Source organism: Lontra canadensis, unplaced genomic scaffold (genome assembly GCF_010015895.1).
Source record: "Lontra canadensis isolate GAN:19392208 unplaced genomic scaffold, GSC_riverotter_1.0 scaffold3, whole genome shotgun sequence".
Lineage (NCBI taxonomy): Eukaryota > Metazoa > Chordata > Mammalia > Carnivora > Mustelidae > Lontra > Lontra canadensis.
In genome coordinates this window covers 21,451,869-21,473,271 of record NW_022630997.1, presented here as the reverse complement: position 1 = coordinate 21,473,271, position 21,403 = coordinate 21,451,869, and the positions used below count along the sequence as shown (strand labels likewise).

Sequence of the window (21,403 nt, the reverse complement as noted above, 5' to 3'; positions counted from 1 at the left end):
AGCCTATAATCTCCCCCTTTATAAGCCACAGGCAGCAGGTGAGGGAGCCTTTGGCTCAACTCAATTCCCACACTGTTTATCTCTGAACCATAGGGGTAGGACCAGAAGTAGGGATGCCATGTTTCTGGGAACCTTTCCTGGGGCCACCTGCAGATTCCTAGTGTCACCAATACATTTTAATTGGTTTGGATGCTGAAATCTATTGTATTTTATTTTCCGTTTTTGGGGGGAAATGAGTGTGGCCATAAAGCTGTACGTAATTCCATGGATTTGTGTTGGCAGCTTGTATAACTAACTCCTGTTTCAGAGCCTGTAGAACAGTTGAGCATCAAATCACTAGGAGAGTGATTTCTGAAAAATGAATAATGTTCTGAAAGAACGTCATGTTTTCGTGGAATTCTGTCTCCATGCCCTTGTCTGTTCTTGGACTGTGTACCCAAAAGGCACGAGGCAATCACAATCACATTTTCTCACAACATGAGAGTGAGCACAGCATCTCTTCTGGGCTCAGGAAGGTCCTTTCCTTGGGTTTAAGACAACTCTGTCTTCCCTCAACAAAGGAGAAAATATGGCTCAGAATAATGGCCTTATTTACAATAATTCACTTTAAAAATTGATGTCTTTTAAAACAAAGTTATCTTGTGCATACGCAGCTGATTGTTTTTTTTACTTTTTAGCCAGTTGACGCATGCAGTTTGTAAACTTGTTGAAAGACGAAGACAGTTAAAGCCTCAGAGAAAAGAAAGGAAGAAAGTAGCAGCACAGACTATCTGTGACGGGGATATTAAGATTCTTGTCAGAATACTGCGGGCTTATAATATTCCTACCAGGAACACAACAGTTACTAGGTAAGATAGTGTGCACCGATTTTAATAGTTGCAAAAGTTCTTTTCGTAAATTTTAATTTCTTTTTGCAAAAGCCCTATCTTAAATGTAAATTTCCATGCTGTCCTATGTGTGAAACTTTGCACTTTATAAATGTTCTGTATACAGAAATGGAATGAAAGTTGCAATCTTCACTTGGATAGCCATAACTGTCATTACCATGTATTAAGAGTTTTGGGGGGTACCTGGGTGGCTCAGTCAGTTAAGCATCTGTCTTCGACTCAGGTCATGATCCCAGGGTCCTGTGATTGAGCCCCTGCATTGGGCTCCCTGCTCAGTGGGGTGTCTGCTTCTCCCTCTCCCTCTGCCTGCTGCTCTGCCTGCTTGTGCGCTTGCTCTCTCTCTCTCTCAAGTAAATAAATAAAAAATCTTTAAGAAAAAAAAAAGAGTTTTCAGAAGTTTGAGATGACCACAAAAACTATACCATGTATATTTTGGGGTGTCATATCATATAAATGCCTTTTATCCTTGTTCCCTATTGTGAGCACTTATGACCTTGCTGTCACCACCTGCAACTGCCGTCTGCCTCTGGCCCCTCTCAGTACTGCAGGTAGAACACAGGAGAGAGTAGGCTGCTTTGGACTTGTTATTTTAGTTGACATCTGCGAAAATCAGATCTTACCCAGCTCTTCTGCAGGTACTACATGGATTTTATTTATGTTTCTTAAGTAGAGGGTATGTGGGGCCAGAATGGAGATCACTATTTAGTGGCCAAATGAAGGCATCATGAGTATTAAATGCTCATGTGTCCTGAATATTGAGTGTCTTCTGTATTTAGTCTTATGTATGAATCCTATATTATTGATACTTAGAACCCAGGTATCTCAGGAATATTAAGTAGCCCCCCTCTATGTTTAGCACATAATGTGCTCTACTTGCTTGTCTTATGTTTACCACATCCCATGAAAAATATTTTGCTTACTAGATACTAATCTATAGTTAAAACCTCTTAAAAGTTTTTCCTATGTTTTATAAACAACAACCTTATTTCTCTAATAGAATCGATGTTCTCAAAACAAATGCACATTCCAAAGGCTAACTTTTATAAAGTAAAGACATAATAAAATCACTACCATTTTCTATAATCATCAATTTGTAAAAGAAAGAATATTGTAACATCAAAAATAGAAAGGATATAATCTCAAAATATCACTTGCCTTATTTTTCTCCTTTGCTGAGGACCAGTGAAACCACTGGTGATTACCAAATGTGTAGCTCTAACCACCTATGATAAGAAGATCCAAAGAAACATTATAAAATTCAGGGAAACTGAATTATTTATCACCATGAACATAGGTAAAACCCTGCCCATTACCACCAAAACTAATGTTAAAATTATTTATTTAAAAATTGTTTTATTTAAATTCCATTTAGTTAACATATATTATTAATTTCAGGGATAGAATTTAGTGATTCATCAGTTGCATATAACACCCAGTGCTCATTACATCAGGTGCTGTCCTTAATGCCCATCACCCAGTTACCCACCCCACCGCCCACCCCCCCAGCAATCCTCAGTTTGTCCGCTATAATTAAGAGTCTTTTATGGTTTGCTTCCCTCTCTGTTTTTAGTGTATTTTATTTTTCCTTCCATTCCCCTATGTTCATCTGTTTTCTTCCTTAAATTCCACATATGAGTGAAATCATATGATATTTGTCTTTCTCTGACTGACTTATTTCCCTTAGCATAAAACCCTCTAGTCCCATCCCCATCATTGCAAATGGGAGGATTTCATTCTTTTTGATGGCTGAGTAATATTCCATATATGTATATGGAATGTACATGCATATATATAAAATATATAATATTCCATATTATACACACACTACTTCTTTATTAATTCTTCTGTTGATAGACCTGAGGGCTCTTTCCATATTTTGACTGTTGTGGACATTGCTGCTATAGACATTGGGGTGCAGGTGCCCTTCAGATCATTATTTTTGTATCCTTTGGATAAATACCTAGTAGTGCAATTGCTGGATTGTAGGGTAGCTCTATTTTTAAGTTTTTGAGGAGCCTCCATACTGTTTTCTAGAATGACTGCACCAGTTTGCATCCCTACCAACAGTGTAAGAAGGTTCCCCTTTCTCCGCATTGCTGCCAACATCTGTTGTTTCCTGACTTGTCAATTTTAGCCATTGTGACTGGTGTGAGGTGGTATCTCATTGTTGTTTTGATTTGTATTTTCCTGATAATGAGTGATGTTGAGCATTTTTTTCATGTATCTGTTGGCCATTTGTATGTCTTCTTTGGAGAAATCTCTATTCATGTCTTTTGCCTATTTCCTGACTGAATTATTTGTTTTTTGGGAGTTGAGTTTGGTAAGTTCTTTTTTTTTTTTTTTTTTAAGATTTTGTTTATTTATTTGACAGAGAGACAGCAAGAGAGGGAACACAAGCAGGGGGAGTGGGAGAGGGAGAAGCAGGCTTCCTGCTGAGCCTGTGGGGCTCGATCCCGGGACCCTGGGATCATGACCTGAGCTGAAGGCTGATGCTTAACAACAAAGCCACCCAGGCGCCCCAAGTTTGATTAGTTCTTGATAGATTTTGGATACTAGCCCTTACCTGATATGTCGTTTGCAAATATCTTCTCCGATTCTGTCAGTTTCATTTTAGTTTTGTTGATTGTTTCCTTTACTGTGCAAAAACTTTTTATCCTGATAAAGTCCCAATAGCTCATTTCTGCTTTTGTTTCCCTTGCCTCTGGAGATGTGTCTAGTCAGGAGTTCCTGTGGCTGAGGTTAAAGAGGTTGCTGCCTATGTTCTTCTCTAGGATTTTGATAGATTCCTGTCTCACATTTAGGTCTTTTAATCCATTTTAATTTATTTTTGTATATGGTGTAAGAAAGTGGTCCAGTTTCATTCCTCTGCATGTGGCTGTCCAATTTTCCCAACACCATTTGTTGAAGAGACTGTCTTTTTTCCATTGAATATTCTTTCCTGCTTTGTCAAATATTAGTTGACCATAGAGTTATGGGTCCACTTCTGGGTTCTCTATTCTGTTGCATGTGTCTGTTTTTGTGCCAGTACTGTACTATCTTAGTGATTACAGCTTTGTAATAGAGCTTGATGTCCAGAATTGTGAAATCTCCAGCTTTGGTTTTCTTTTTCAACTTTACTTTGGCTAGTCAGGGTCTTTTCTTGCCCCATACAAATTTTAGGATCGTTTATTCCAGCTCTGTGGAAAATGCTGATGGTATTTTGGTAGGGATTGCTTTAAACGTGTAGATTGCTTTGGGTAGCAGAGACATTTTAATAATATTTGTTCTTCCAATTCATGAACATGGGATATTTTTCCATTTATCTATGTATTCCTCAATTTTTTTCATAAATGTTCTATAGTTTTGAGAGAACAGATCCTTTACATCTTTGGTTAGGTTTATTCCTAGGTATCATATGGTTTTGGGTGCAATTGTAAATGGGATCAATTCCTTGATTTCTCATTCTACTACTTCATTATTGGTGTATAGAAATGCAACACACTTCTGTGTGTTGATTTTATATTGGTGGATTCTTTGGGTTCTCTACATAAAGTATCATGTTATCTGTGAAGAGTGAAAGTTTGACTTCTTCTTTGACAGTTTGGATGCCTTTATTTCTTTTTGTTTTCTGATTGCTGAGGCCAGGATTTCTAGTACTATGTTGAACAGCAGGACATCCCTCTTGTGTTCCTGACCTTAGGGGAAAAGTTCTCAGTTTTTCCCTATTGAGGATGGTATTTGCTATGGGTCTTTTGTATATGGCTTTTATGATGTTGAGGTGTGTTCCCTTTATCCCTTCATGGTAGAGGATTTTTATCAGGAAAGGATGTTATAGGGGCGCCTGGGTAGCTCAGTGGGTTGGGCCTCTGCCTTTGGCTCGGGTCATGGTCTCGGGGTCCTGGGATCGAGTCCCACATCAGGCTCTCTGCTCAGCAGGGGGCCTGCTTCCCCCCCACCCCGCCTGCCTCTCTGTCTACTTGTGATCTCTCTCTCTGTGTCTAATAAATAGATAAAATCTTATAAAAAAAAAAAGAAAGGATAATATATTTTGTCAAATACTTTTTCTGCATCTATTAAGAGGATCGTGTGGGGGGCCTCCTGGGTGGCTCAGTGGGTTAAGCCTCTGCCTTCAGCTCAGGTCATGATCTCAGTGTCCTGGGATTGAGCCCCGCATCAGGCTCTCTGCTCAACAGGGAGCCTGCTTACCCTTCTCTCTGCCTGCCTCTCTGCCTACTTGTGATCTCTCTCTCTCTGTCAAATAAATAAATAAAATCTTAAAAAAAAAAGGATCATATTGTTCTTATCCTTTTATTCATGTGGTTTATCATATTGATTGATTTGTGGATTTTGAACCAACCTTGCAGCCCAGGAATAAATCTCACTTAGCTGTGGTGAATAATCCTTTTAATGTACTGTTGGATCCAATTAACTGGTATCTTATTGAGAATTTTTGCTTCCAGGGCACCTGGGTGGCTCAGTGGGTTGAGGCCTCTGCCTTCAGCTCAGGTCATGGTCTTGGGGTCCTGGGATCGAGCCCCGTATCGGGCTCCCTGCTCAGTGGGGAGCCTGCTTCCCCCTCTCTCTCTGCCTGCCTCCCTGCCTACTTGTGATCTCTCTCTCTGTCAAATAAATAAATAAATTCTTTAAAAAAAAAGAGAATTTTTGCTTCCATGTTCATCAGGGATATTGTTTTGTAATTCTCCTTTTTAGTAGGGTCTTTGGTGTTGGGATCAAGGTAAGGCTGGCTTCATAGAGTGAGTTTGGAAGTTTTCCTTCCATTTCTAGCTTTTCAGAAGAAGAGGTATTAATTCTTTTTTAAATGTTTGGTAGAATTGCCCTGGGAAGCCATTGGGCCCTGAACTCTTCTTCTTTTTTTAAGATTTTATTTATTTATTTGAGAGAGAGAGAGAGAGAATACACACAAACAGGGGGAGGACAGAGGGAGAGGCAGGCTCCCTACTGAACAGGAGCCTGACGCGGGACTCGATCCCAGGACCCTGAGATCATGACCTGAGCTGAAGGCAGAAGCTTAATGTCTGAGCTACCCAGGCATCCCTGGGCCCTGGACTCTTATTGGGAGATTTTTGATTACTGATTCAATGTTTTTGCTAGTTATGGGTCTGTTCAGGTTTTCTATTTTTTCCTGTTTCAGTTTTGGTCATTGATGTGTTTCTAGGAATTTATCCATTTCTTCCATATTCCCTAATTTGTTGGCATGTAATTGCTTATAATATTCTCTTATAATTGTTTATGTTTCTTTGGTATTAGTTGTGATGTTTCCTCTTTCATTCATGATTTCATTTATTTGGGTGTTTTCTCTTTTCTTTTTGGTAAGTCTGGCTAGGGGTTTATCAATCTTGTTAATTCTTTCAAAGAACCAGCTCCTAGTTTCATTGATCTGTTCCACTGTTTGTTTTTTTTTTAATTTCTCTATCATTGATTTCTGTTTTAATCTTTATTATTTCTCTTATCCTGCTGAATTTATGCTTTATTTGCCGTTCTTTTTCTAGCTCTTTTAGGTGTAAGGTTAGGCTATGTATTTGAGACATTTCTTGCTTCTTGAGAAAGGTCTGCATTGCTATATACTTCCCTTTTAACCATCTTGGCTACATCCCAAAGATTTTGAACTATTGTGTTTTCATTTTCATTTGCTTCCATATATTTTTTAAATTCTTCTATAATTTCCTGGTTGACCCATTCATTCTTTAGTAGAATGTTCTTTAATCTCCATGTATTTGTGGTCCTTCCAAATGTTTTCTTGTGGCTCACTTCAAGTTTCATAGCATTTGGTCTAAAAGTATGCATAGTGTGATCTCAATCTTTTTGTTCTAGCTGAATCCTCATTTGTGACCTCTTGTGATCTATTCTGGAGAATGTTCCGTGTGTATTCAAAAAGCATGTGTAATCTGCTGCTTTAGGATGAAATGCTCTGAATATACATGGTAAGTCCATCTGGTCTAGTGTGTTATTCAAAGCCCTTGTTTGCCATTGATCTTCCACTTAGATGATCTGTCCATTGCTGTGAGTGTGGTGTTAAAGTCCCCTACTATTATTGTATTATTATCAATGCATTTCTTTAAGTTTGTTATTAATTTGTTTATATATTTGGCTGCTCCCAAGTTAGGGGCATAAGTATTTACATTTATTAGATCTTCTTGTTGGATAGACCCCTTTATTATGATATAGTGTCCTTCCTCATCTCTTATTACAGTCTTTGCTTTAAATTCTAGTTTATCTTAAATAAGGATGGCTACTTCAGCTTTCTTTACACGTCCTTTAGCATGATAACTGGTTCTCCACCCCCATCACTTTCAATCTGGAGGTGTTGGATCTAAACTGAGTGTCTTGTAAGCAGGATATTGATGGATTTTGTTTTTTAATCCATTCTGATAGTCTGTATCTTTTGATTGGAACATTTAGCCCACTTACATTCAGAGCAATTATTGAAAGATATGAACAACAAAACCTAGACCCTGGGTGTGTTTTGGTCTGCTTATTAAAAGAAACTAGATCCCAAAATAAGAAAGAGTAAAATAAAGTACAATGAAAGGAAACAAAAAATAAGAAATATAAAGTATATATAAAAATAAAAATTAAAAGAACTCAAAAAAGAATTCAAAAAAATAAGATAACTGGATAAATAAAATAAAAAATTAAAGAATAAAAGTACAAAAGGTGCTAGATACTATTTTCTCCTAGAGCTGAACCTTTGCAGCTGTCTATGATCAGTGACCTTGGTTCGAGTGAATTGTTTCTTCTGGTCTTCTGGGGGAAGGGCCTGCAGCCTGATTCTCAGGTGGACTTGCCCTAATGGAAATGTGCCCTAGGGGACAGGGAGGCAGGGATTGGTGTAAGTGGCTCTGGACTCAACTCCACTAGGTGGCGCTGTTTTGCTCCCTGAGGGCTTTCAGCACTGATGGGTGGAATGAATATAGTGGCTCCTCTATCTCTAGCCCTGGAGCTGAAAATTCATGTTCCGGACTCTTCAGTGAGCCCTCACAATAAAGAAGTCAGTCACACTTGCTTCCCTGGTTTGTTTGTTTGTTTGTTTCTTTCTTTCTTTCTTTCTTTCTTTCTTTTTTTAAGATTTTATTTATTTATTTGACAGACAGATCACAAGTAGGCAGAGAAGCAGGCAGAGAGAGGAGGAAGCAAGCTCCCTGCTGAGCAGAGAGCCTGATGCTGGGTTCGATCCCCGGACCCTGGGATCATGACCCAAGCTGAAGGCAGAGGCTTTAACCCACTGAGCCACCCGGGCGCCCCAGTTTCCCTGGTTTCTGTCAGAACTCTGTCCACCTTGCCTGTGTCCAAGGTTTTTTAAATTCAGGCATGCGACTGAGTTTCAAAACCAAATTTTAGGGAGTCCTGTGGGGCACACCCAAGCTGTTCCTCCCAGGGAGAGTCTCACCACACTTCTGCCTTTTGTTGGACCACCCCCCAGGAAAGTGGTCCCAGGACCATGCAGCAGTTCTCAGTTTATGGCAAGACAGAGCAGAAAGCTGGCATCTACACTTGGTGTTCTCAGCCAGCTTCCATGCTCCTATGCCTGGGAACAGTGCATCACTGAGATGCCACCCATTTTCTTGTGTCCCAGGGGATCCTCAGAACATGGTGTCATGCCTGGGATTCTGCCCCACTTCACCACCGGAGCACCTTTAAGCCAGGAACAGCCTCCACTGTAGCAGACTTCTAAAACTTCCGATTTTGCACTCTGCTGCTTATACTACTTCACAGTATCCTCCTCAAGCACGCCCCTTCCCCACCGCCATATCCTCAGTCAGCTCTATCACACCAGAGTCAAGCCTCCACACCGCCTACCTTCCAAAAGGGGGTCGCTTTTCTACTTGTAGACTTGCAGTCCAGTTGATTTCTCAGCTGCTCAGAATGATTCAATAGCTATCTACTTGTATTTAAGGGATGAAACAAACTTAGGGTGCCCCTACTCTTCTTCTGCCATCTTAATTCTTCCTCTCTGTTAAAAATCACTTGAAGTGTATAACTCTATATTGTTTTTCCTGAAGAGCCTTGGATCTGCCTACCTATTTGAAATCATCAATATCTCACCTCAGACATAAAGAAACAATCAAATCAGTAGCTTCAGATGAGATCTTAAATGAGGTAAGTATTTAACACTTGTATGAAGTGCAAATTTGATTATGTTTGCCCTGAATTGCAACTGGCTCCTAATTGGTGTCTCCATCTCTACTGTTTTAAGCTTCCAGCTGATTTTCTATTACACAGTGGAGGCACTCTTTATAAGATGTAATCCTAACCAATTCATTCCCTGCTCCCCTGTTCTCAGGGCCTTTAGAATTAGGTACAAGCTCTTTTAGAATGCCTACAAAATCTATGATGATCTGGCCCTTACCTACCAATCAGCCACATCTCCTTCCTCCCCAAGACAGTACCATATCATACCACTACTTCTAGAAGGTCTCTTTCACTTTCCTTTGCCTGGAATGGCCTCCACGCAGCTCCATATTATTAGCCACATGAAACTTACTACTTAATATTTCAAAGCTCAAGGTCAATGAATGTTTTCTCTGTGAAATTCTTCTTGTCCTTACTCCAGAAAATTAATTATTGGCTCTCCTGTGTAACTATTATACCTTGAATATATTTCTTTTATTTTTCACATTTGCAATTATTTGTTTACCTGTTTATTTTCCCCTGATAGACTACAAAGTCCTTAAGGAAAGTTCCACTTATCCTTCAATCCTAGAATAGTATCTGGTATTGAATATGACCAACAAATGTTTATTAAATGAGTGAATGAATAATAGCCTTTAGAAAAAGTAAGCCATCCAGTTGTCAGCGAGTAAACAAGTAATTTCCTGGCCTTCTACCCTTCATCAACTACATAAAAATAGCGCAAAAATCCAGTCAGTATTTATTGTGTGTTTCAGGATACTGTACAACCTTTTGTGGAAGTTTCTTTTCAACACACTGTATACCAAACCAGTACTGCAAGTGGATCTCACCCATGCTGGAATGAAGAAATTAAAGTAGATTTTATGTAGGTTGGAATCTATTTTTCCTTGGCTTCTAAAAAAGAGCAATAACAAAATTGTTTTCTTGAGCCATTGCTTGAAAAATAATAATTGAGATAAGCTTTATTTTTTAAGTTTTAAATTATGAAATTCTTCTTACATAGGTATTGATATATATATATATATGCATATATAATATATAGGCAAATGTAAGTTCTGTGGAAAAGTAATAAATGAATACCTGTGTATCTACCATCCAGCTTAAAAAAATATAATATTACCATTGCCTTTGAAGGCCAGTACCTAGTTGTTACGAAGCCAGTACCTAACTGTATTCCCTTACTTTGCCCCTAGAGGTAGCAACCACTAATTTGTGTTTAACTTTCCCTCTCTTTATGATTTTATATCATAAGTATTATCGCTATCCATTTATTATTCACTTGTGGATGTTTCACCTTTATATAAATTGAATCATCTTTTGCAATCTTGTTTGTTTACTCTTAATTATTTTGAGAGATTCATCTGTAACTTTCCTCCCTCCCATCCTTCCTCCCTTCTCATTTCTTTCCTACTTTCCTACTTTTCTCCCTTCTTTCTCTTCTTTTATTTTCACTCCCTTATAGTATACTGCTGGACTAAAATGCCATAAATTTTTATACTTTTTCCTGTTGATATCTGTTTGGCTTATTTTAATCTTTTGTTATTGCAGATAATGTTGCTCTGAACATTCTTGTACTTGTCTTCTGTTGTTTTAAAGACAGTAGGTCTCAAACTTTTTTTGTGCATTAGAATCACTTATATGGCTTCTGAAAACATCGCTGGGCCCACCTTCATAGTTTCTAATTCAGTAGGTCTGGGTAGGTCTTGATAATCCCTTTTCTCACAAGTTCCCAGGTGTTACTGATGCTACTTAGTTGGGGATATTTTGAGAACCTCCGCTCTAGGATGTGTGTCCAGGAGTAGAATTGCTTGGTTATAATTGAATTCAGCTTCAACTTTACTAGGTAATACCAAACTGTTTTCTGATGATTGTACCAATATACACTCCCAACACAATATATATTATGCCATATCTTCAATAATATTTTGTATTTTAAAATTATTTTTTCTAATATTATAGATTTAAAATGATATTCTCATTGTGGTTTAATTTACTTTCCCTGATTTCTAATGAGATTGAGTTTTTTCCCACTTAAAAAATTTAACAGACTTTATTTTTTAGAACAGTTTTGGACTCACAGTAAATTGAGTAGAAAGTACAGAGAGTTCTTACATATACCTTTCTCACAATACACACACAGCCTTCCTCAGCATCAGTGTGGTATGTTTGTTACAATCCACGAACCAATGCTGATGCATCATTATCAACCGTTACTTCAGAGTTCCCTCTCATATCATACATTTTATGGGTTTTGACAAATATATAATGACATATACCCACCACTAATACCATATAGCATAGTTTTACTACCTAAAAATATTCTCTGCTTCATCTTTTATCCCTTCATCCTTCCCTTGGGACCTGGCAACCACTGATGTTTTTACTGTCTCCATGATTTTCCCTTTTCCAGAATATCATCACATTAATCATGGTTCTCCAGAGAAACAGAATCAATAGGATGTGTGTGTGTGTGTGTGTGTGTGTGCACAAGCACACGCACTTGATCTTTGTGTCTTTGTGTCTTTGTCTTTCTCTCTCTTATCCTTTATAATATGGGTAGGCCTCATCTAATCAGTTGAAGGCTTAATGGAAAAAAGACTTAACCTCCCTCCTGGGAGGACTTGAATAGCAACTCTTCCCTGGGCTTCCAGCCTGCTGGTATACCCTGCAGATTTTGGACTTGGCTACCTCACAATCAAGTGAGCCAGTACTACAGAGGGTAATTTGCTTTACTCAACACTATTCATTTTTTGTTAACTTGGAAAGAACACTTAACATGGTATCTCCCCTATGAACAGATTTTAAAGTATGCAGTATATTATAGTTAACTATAGGTACAATGTTGTACAGCTGACCCCTAGAGCTTATTCATCTTTCTTAACTGAAACTTTATGCCTATTGGTGAGAAACTCCCCATTTCCCTTTTCCCAGCCCCTGGCAACCAATATTCTACTCTTTGATTTTATGAATTTAACTAATTTAGATGTCTCATGAAAGTGGAATTATGCAGTATTTGTCTTTCTGTGACTGGTTTATTGGTTTATTTCACTTAGCATAATGTCCTCAAGGTTCATCTGTATTATCAAGTACTGTAGAATTTTCTTATTTTCTAAGGGTAAATAGTATTTATTTCATTGTATCTTTATCCATTCATCTGTCAACAGACATTTACGACGTTTCCATCTTGACTATTTTTTTTGCCTTTTTAAAAATTTTTAAATTTCTTTTCAGTGTTCCAGAATTCATTGTTTATGCACCACAGCCAGTGCTCCATGCAATACATGCCCTCCATAATACCCGCCACCAGGCTCACCCAACCACCCAATCCTCTCCCCTCCAAAACCCTCAGTTTGTTTCTCAGAGTCCACAGTCTCTCATGGTTCATCTCCCCCTCCAATTTCCCACAACTCACTTTTCCTCTCCATCTCCCCATGTCCTCCGTGTTATTCCTTATGCTCCACAAATAAGTGAAACTATATGATAATTGACTCTCTCTGCTTGACTTATTTCACTCAGCATAATCTCTAACAGTCCCATCCATGTTGATACAAAAGTTGGGTATTCATCCTTTCTGATGGAGGCATAACACTCCATTGTATATATGGACCATATCTTCTTTATCCATTCATCTGTTGAAGGGCATCTTGGTTCTTTCCACAGTTTGGTGACTATATGGCCCTGCAGTTGCTCCATTTTTAATTTCTTAAGGAATCTCCACACTGTTTTCCAAAGTGGCTGCACCAACTTGCATTGCCACCAACAGTGTAAGAGGGTTCCTCTTTCTCCATATCCTCTTCAACACATGTTGTTTATTGTCTTGTTAATTTTGGCCATTCTAACTGGTGTAAGGTGGTATCTCAATGTGGTTTTTATTTCAATCTCCCTGATGACTAGTGATGATGAACATTTTTCATGTGTCTGTTAACCATTGTATGTCTTCTTTGGAGAAGTGTCTGTTCATGTCTTCTGCCCATTTTTTTAAAAGATTTTATTTATTTATTTGACAGACAAAGATCACAAGTAGAGGCAGAGAGAGAGAGAGAGAGAGAGAGGAGGAGGAAGCAGGCTCCACGCTGAGCAGAGACCCCGACGCGGTGTTCGATCCCAGGACCCTGGGATCATGACCTGAGCCGAAGGCAGAGGCTTTAACCCACTGAGCTACCCAGGCGCCTTTCTGCCCATTTTTTGATGCAATTATCTGTTTTGAGTTTGAGGAGTTCTTTATAGATCTTGGGTATCAGTCCTTTGTCTGTATTGGCATTTGCAAATATCTTCTCCCATTCCATGGGTTGCCTCTTTGTTTTGTTGACTGTTTCCTTTGCTGTGCAGAAGATTTTGATCCTGATGAAGTCCCAAAAGTTCATTTTCACTTTGTTTCCTTTGCCCTTGGTGGCATATCTTGAAAGAAATTGCTGTGGCCTATGTTGAAGAGGTTACTGCATATGGTCTACTCTAGGGTTCTGATGGATTCCTGCCTCACATTGAGGTCTTTTATCCATTTCTAGTTTATCTTTGTGTATGGTGTAAGAGAATGCTCGAGTTTCATTCTTCCATCTTGACTATTGTGAATAGTGTTACAAATGAACATAGGAATGCTAGCATCTCTTTCAGATCCTAATTGAATTCTTTGGATAGATTCCCAGAAATGAGATTGCCAGATCAGATGGTAAATCTGTTTTTAATTTTTTGAGGAACCTCCATACTGTTTTCCATAGCAGCTGCACTATTTTGCATTCCTGCCAACAGTGTGCAGTTCCAGTTTCTAAATCTTTACTAATACTTTTCATCTTTTTTTTTTTGTAATAGTCATTCTGACGGGTGTGAGGTGATACCTCACTGTTGTTTTGAGCTGCCTTTCCCTGATTATTAGCAAGCATTTTATTATTAGTTAGCAATTATTGAGCATTTTAAAAAAAGATTTTATTAAGTAATCTCTGCACCCAACGTAGGGCTCAAACTTACAACCCCTGAGATCAAGAGTTGTGTGCTGTACTGACTGAGCCAGCCAGGTGCCCCCAAGCATTTTTTCAAATACATGTCAGTCATTGTAGATCTTCTTTGGGAAAAACTATTCAAGTTTCAGCATATTTTAAAAACTTGGTTGTTAACATTTTTACTATTGAGTTGTATGAGTTCCTCGTATATTTTGGAGATTAGCCCTTTATAATAGATATGGTTTCCAAAAATTTTCTCTCATCTGTAGGCTGCCTTTTCTCTCTATTGATTGTTTGCTGTGCAGAAGATTTAGAGTTTGATAGTTCTACTTGTTTATTTTACTTTTGTTGCCCATGCTTTGGTGTCATATCTGCAGAATGAAATCTTTGCCACAACCTATCCCATGAAGCTTTTTCCTTGTGTTTTCTTCTAGGAGCTTAATAGTTTCGGATCTTACTTACATTTTAAGTCTTTAATATATTTTGAATTGATTTTTGTGTATGGTCTAAAATAAGGGTGAATTTGATTATTTTTCCATGTTGGTAGTTCTACTGACACCATTTGTTGAAGAGACTATTCCTTCAACGTTGTGTATGCTTGACATCCTTGTCAAAGACCAGTTGTCCTTATGTAGATGCAGGGATTTATATCTGACTCTCTTTTCTATATCATTGGTCTACATGTCTTATCTTTATGCCAGTATCATCCTATTTCGATTATTGTAGTTGTGTAATATATTTTGAAATCAGGAAGTTGGATGCCTCCAGCTTGGTTCTTCTTTCTCAAGATTTATATTTGATACAAAAGCTATATAAGTAGGCTTTTGTTATTGGAAATAAAAGTATGTTGATCGAGACAAATTTGAAACCTAAAACTTAATAATGTTCTCCAAACTCAATTAGCCATTTTCTAAGTATATTTAGCTCTCACTGGAGTAAAAGAATATAAAGAACTGTCAACTACATCCATTATCAAAGTCCTTTCTGTTGTCCTGGTGCCCTATCCCCCTTCTCTTGTCAACCTTGTTCAGCTCTCTCAAGTTCTGCAGATCATGAGGTTCCTACTTGCATTATTCTTTGATGGTGTCTCTGTATAAAATAAATGGATTTAGGAGAACACACAGTAGTCAATAAGATAAACTTATAAGTGAACTAAAGAGAGAGACTATGGACTCTGAAAAACAATCTGAGGGTTTTGAAGGGGCGGGGGGTGGGAGGTTGGGGGAACCAGGTGTGGGTATTAGAGAAGGCACGGATTGCATGGAGCACTAGGTGTGGTGCAAAAACAATGAATACTGTTACGCTGAAAAGAAATAAAAAAAAAAAAGTGAACTAAAGAGAAGGAGGCTATAGAGTATTTGCATTCTTGCAGTTATAGCAGCAAGATACACCAAGAACACATTTAGAGTATAATCAAGTAGATCAGAGGGTTCAGCTAAGACACACCATTCAGTTACACTTTTGGTTTTCTGAGATACAAGAGCTCTATTCCCTTCTCCACGTGATGTTTTAGTGAATAAAAACCATGTGCAAATGGGATAGAGAATAATAGTAAACAGTATATAGTAATTAGCCTTGCGAGCTCTACTTTGGAGGAGAAATTGTGGTGAAATTTGAATAAGGTTTTAGTAGAATATAAAGTGCAAGACAATGCAGGACTTGAGTGATTTAAGGGACATACTGAGTTGACACACTCAAAAATGTCTGGAGGTTGACAGTTATCATTCCTTCTGCCAGCATAGTGTTGTAAATGTTCATTGCCTCTTCTGTCCTATCTTAAGGCTTTGCAACATGAAAGGGAACTCTTGAAGAGCAGGGTAGGGAAGTCAGTTTATCACTTGAAAATATAAGGAAAATTCAACTTAAAATTGTTCTCTAATATCAGCTAATATTTTTCATTGTAACTGAAAGTTATGCAAACTTTTGGAGATCCCTTGAAATAGTTGCTTCCTTAGCAACAAGCTTCAATAAGTAATATCAATGGCAGACTGTATAGTGAAAAGAGCCTGGCCTTTCGAGTCAGTTGGAACTGAGTTCACATACAAGCTTTGTCATTTGCTGGTGGCATTACCTTAAGCAAGTTATTTAACTTCTCTTAGCTGTTAGAAGTTTGATCAAGGTTCCAGTTTCCTTGCACAAGCTGGAGCTAAGAGTGAAGGAAGCTACCTCCAAAAATGTGTCCAATCAAATAAGCCATCAACAGACAGCTTGCACAATGCGTTCCACTATCCCAATTTCTAGTTGGAGAAAATAAATATGGGAAAGAGAATAAGTGCTGTAGTTAAACAGTTGTATCTCTTAGCTGAGAGCAAAAGAGCAGTTTAACTATATATGGGAGCTAGCAGAAAGTAGCAGAGTTTAAGGTTTTTGGAAAGTCTTAATACACCATACTTTGGATAGTTTGTTTGCCATGAATGGCTATAGTGAAATTCTTTCTGCTTGAAATTTAAGTATTCCTATTTTTCATGCAAATTACCTTAAGAGAGAGACAAGATAAATTACAAAGCACATACTGTCTTTAATGAAAGATAACAGTCATCTGCAAAACATAGCTTTTTCTTGGCTTATACTTTATAAAAGTAAAGAACAAGTAATTTTATGGTTCTTTATGTATAATGCTCTCATAAAATGAATTAAGCATTTATATATGTTTTTCTTATTTACAGCTCACCTGGACATGATTATAGCTTCTCAAGCTTATCTAAAATAAAAGATAATATATATATCAACATCTTTGATGAAATGATTATTGAAAAACATGAGGTAAATTAGAATAATTATAATACTGTTGAACTGATTCTGCAGTCAAACTGAATGAAATCTAGTAACATATTTGTAAATTTGCTTTTAGAGGTAATGTCTATTTCCAGCATTTTCTAAAAAGGATTTGGGGTAACATGAAATAAAATCAGACATATGGCAAGTCAGTTAAAAAATAACAGAGATCATAAACCACATATAGGAGGAGAAGGGGTAAATATACCAGGAATTTGGGAGAAGCTGGTTTCTGCATTTAAACATAACATTCGAGTGTGAGCTTCCTGGTAGCCAAGATAAATGAAACAAAATGAAAATGGGTTATATATTTCTCACTGTCTGATCAAAGAAAATACACCACTTCTGCTGAAGATACCAAATTATTCATAGGATTAAAACCCAGTTCTAGTCAATCAGATTTTATTTATTTTTTAAATGATTTTATTTGTCTATTTGAGAGAGAGAGAGCACATATGTATGCATGCACATGAACAGGGGAAAGTAGAGAGAGAGAGGGGATCCCAAGCAGAAAACATGAGGGCAATGGGGGAGAAGAGGGGGAGGGATAAACACACCCCCACTGAGTAGGGAGCCTAATGTGGGGCTCCATCCCAGGACCCCAGGATCCTGACATAAGCTGAAAACAGACGCTTAACCAACTGAGCCACCCAGATGCCCCTTTTCAATCAAATTTTTTAAAATTACTGAACGTCTTCCTCGTAGATACGCAAAAGCTCATAACAACGCTTAGTGCAAGCTCTCAAATAAATGTTAGCTTCCCTCCTACTAAGCTTGGCAGCAGAAGTATAAAGATGCAGATCCATTATAGAGGTATTATCGAGTCCCTCTTTGGGGACTCTGATTACATGCTCTAATATAAATGCCCATCAAATCCTATGGCAGTTAGTTGAAGGAGCAACTAATTCTGTCTGGAGGGATTGGGGATCAGAGGGAGAGAAGTTGAATGAGACCTTCAGGTATGGTTCAGGAATGAGACTTCTCTAAGAACTACTAAGAGACATAATGTCAAGGTCTTCCAGTTTAATTTTCCAGGAGATGCAGACACACATTCTTATTAAAACATTTTCTATCAATTCTTCATAAAGGCTGAAGGTAAAAATACTGAGGTGTAATTTGGTGATGGCTATTCTTTTTTTTTTTTTTTTTTAAGATTTCATTTATTTATTTGACAGAGAGCGAGAGTGCACAAGCCTGGAGAGAAGCAGAGGGAGAGGGATAAGCCGAGAAAGAGGGAGAAGCAGGCTCTCTGCTGAGCAGGAAGCCCAATGCTGGGCTCGATTCCAGGACCCTGGGATCATGACCAGAGCTGAAGGCAGACGCTTAACAGACTGAGCCACCCAGGTGCCCTGGTGATGGCTGTTCTCCAAGGAGTTAAGCTGAGTAGTTTCTGAATATCTAAACTGATGATGGGTAGAACTTGGGAAACCCAAAAGAATGCCTAACAGACTTTCTCTCTCAGAAGTGAATCATCTCAATGATCGTTTGACCACAATTGTAGTTGACTAATAGTTCAATTCTTTTAAGTGCTTTGTGTTGTTAGTGAATGGAATCCATATGCTTCAGGTATCAGACATATGTGACAACATTGGCATGCTCTTTAGGAAAGGAAAGGGCCTAGCCTATATTCTTAATTCCTCTCATGCACTGGCTTACAAGGTAACGAACGATAGGCCAAACATTCCATTTTCTCAAAGATGACCAGACCAAGAATGAGTCCCAAGTTGACCACCCAGTTGAAAGAAGGTTTTAGTTTATCATCCATCACTATTCTTTAGAAAATAGTTTCTTTCCATGCCTTGATTTTCCTCTTTTCCCTGTGTATTTTTTCTTCCTGTTATCAGCTATTTCTTACTTCCTGTGGGTTTTCCCTTCATTATTTAACTTGTTAGCAGGAAGCAGAGAACTTGGAAGTCTCACAGACAAGAGGCCTATTTTTAGCACTGGGAATGAAAGAGTGGACCGAAATGAATTTGGAATCAATCTCTCTTTCATAGTAGTGACAATATTTTGAGGCCATGACTTTATCTCTTAAATAGCTTAGACTAGCTCTTCTATGTTAGGTTATTTTTATTTTGTGTTATTTTCTATGTATTTTTATTACATTTATCTTCCTTGACCTACTAGTTTTTTAATACTATGTTCTTATATTTCCAAATGTTTGAGTGACTCTAATGTAAAGTTTTGATTTTAAATTCTAGTTTTTAGGGGTCCCGGTGGGTTATGTCAGCCTTTGGCTCAGGTCATGATCCCAGGGTCGTGGAATTGAGCCCTGGTTCAGGGGCTTCCTGCTCAGTGGGGAGCCTGCTTCTTCCTCTCCCTCTGCCACACCCCTGCTTGTGCTCTCACTCTTTCTCTCAAATAAATAAATAAAATCTTAGAAAAATAAATTCTAGTTTTATTGCATTGTAATCAAAGTGCTTTTGTGATTTTTAATAATTGGTACTATGATTTTTGAAAAACATAACTCTTTAAAATATTTTTTCAAGTTTAATTTTAATTATATGCTTTTCTAAAGTTTGCAGACCACTTCAGATAAGTTTAGATTATTCAGATGCTAGAGACTCAACTCCAGGTTTCTTAATTATATTTGTATTGACAAACTTATTCTGGCAAACATCTTGCTTTCTATCCAAGAGAAAATAAATAGTAGAGACAAAAGGCTAAAAAGGAAAAAAACTGTCATTGCTTCAGAACATGAAACCAAATATTGCTAGTATCACCCCCAAAGCCTCTTCTGTGCTCTCTCCAAGTTGCTTCCTTCCCATGAGTAACTATCCTAGCTTTTTAAAAAATTTAAATTCAATTAATTAACATATAATGTATTATTTGTTTCAGGGGTACAGGTCTGTGATTCATTAATCAGCCTTACACAACACACACCGCTCACCACAACACATATCCTCCCTAACGTCCATCACCCAGTTACCCCCCTCCCCTCCAGCCACCCTCGGTTTGTTTCCTAAGACTGAGTCTCTTATGGTTTGTCTCCCTCTCTGGTTTCATCTTATTTCATTTTTTCCTCTCTTCCCCTATGACCCTATGGCTTGTTTCTTAAATTCCACATATCAGTGAGATCATATGATAATTGTCTTTCTCTGATTGACTTATTTCTCTTAGCATAATACCCTCTAGTTCTATCCATGTTGTTGCAAATGGCAAGATTTCATTTTTGATGGCTGTGTGAAACTCCATTGCGCGTGCATGTGTGTGTACATGTCTGTGTGTATATCACATCTTCTTTATCCATTCATCTGTCGATGGACACTATCCTCGCTTCTAACAACATAGATTAGGTATTACTTATTTTTTAATTTTGTATGGTTGAAATCTCGTACAGTATGCATCCATCTGTGAGTGGCTTATTTCTCTCTACATTGTTTGTGGAGTCATCTGTAATATTACTCATTGATTCCCACAGATGTATGGTATATGATTGCAGGAGTATACAACTTTTTTACACATTCTATGACTGATGGATAATTTGCTTCTTTCTAGTTGTCAGCTCATACATTTAACACTGATGTAAATACAATTGATTGTTTCGTGGGGGAAATTATGCATTTCTGTTAGAAGTGTATGTAAGAATAAAATTGCTAGCTCTTAGATTGCACATATGCTCAGCTTTAGTAATTTAAGGCCAGGTACTTTCCAAAATGTTCATGGTGATTCATATTTCCACCACCAGGTTATGAGAGTTCTAACTGATCCACGTCCTTGTTGTTACCTAGCATCATCTGATTTCTTCATTTCAAACATACTAATGAAATTAATAGTATCACCTTATGTTTTAAGTTGCATTTTGATGACTACTCATGAAATTGAGCACCGTTTTCTATGTTTATTGACCATTTTGATACCCTCTTTTGTGAAAGATGTTGTCAAGTATTTTGCCTGGGTTTTTTTTTTTTCATTGATTTTTAGCAGTTCTGTGTATACTCTGGATATGAGCGCTCTGTCCGATGTACACTTCCTAAGTATTTTTCCCATGCCGGCTTGTCTTTTTAAATTTTTTAATGTGTCTTTTCATGAACAAAAAATCTTGATTTAATATAGTACAATGCAGTGGTGGTGCTTTTTTGGGTCCTCTTTAAGAAATATTGCCGACTTAAGGTCAAGAAGATATTATCCTGTGGTTACTCCTAAAAGTTGAATCATTTTATCTTTCACATTTATATCTAATATCCAACCAGAATTGGTTTTTATGTGTCTGTGAGGTAGAGGTTCAAGAGTACTTTTTTCCCCGTAAGACTATTCAGCTGACCCAGCATCACTTATGGAAAGAATCATCCCCTCCCCCACTGCACTACAGAATCACCCTTTGTTGTATATCTGGTGACTGTATAAATGTGGGTTAATTTCTGGATTCTTTGTTATGTCCTATTGATCTGTTATCTATCCTTACATAGATACCACACTGTCTTAGTTACTAAAACTTTGCTATAAATCTTGATATCTAGAAACCTAAGTTTTCAAGCTTTTTTTCCTTTCTCAAGATTGCTTTGGCTATTCTTAGCTCTTTATATGTCCATATAAATAATAGAGTCAGCTTTATGACTGCCAAAAACAAGAAAAAACGTGCTAGGATTTTTATTAGGATGGATTGAATACATAGATCCATTAGATTACAATTGACATCTTTATAATATTGATGTTTCCAATCCCATATACATGGCA

The 21,403-nt window shown here is 37.7% G+C and overlaps 1 protein-coding gene across 3 annotated transcripts in view; it reads left to right on the top strand.

Annotated features, from left to right (window-relative positions):
* Nucleotides 1–21,403, top strand: part of CC2D2B (coiled-coil and C2 domain containing 2B) — a 101,089-nt gene that overhangs the window by 57,784 nt on the left and 21,902 nt on the right. For all 3 annotated transcript variants that reach the window (XM_032883656.1, XM_032883637.1, XM_032883647.1), the window contains 4 exons: nucleotides 678–848; nucleotides 8,888–8,984; nucleotides 9,773–9,882; nucleotides 16,618–16,714. In XM_032883656.1, coding sequence (XP_032739547.1) covers nucleotides 678–848; nucleotides 8,888–8,984; nucleotides 9,773–9,882; nucleotides 16,618–16,714 — 475 coding nt within the window. The remainder of the gene's footprint in view (nucleotides 1–677; nucleotides 849–8,887; nucleotides 8,985–9,772; nucleotides 9,883–16,617; nucleotides 16,715–21,403) is intronic.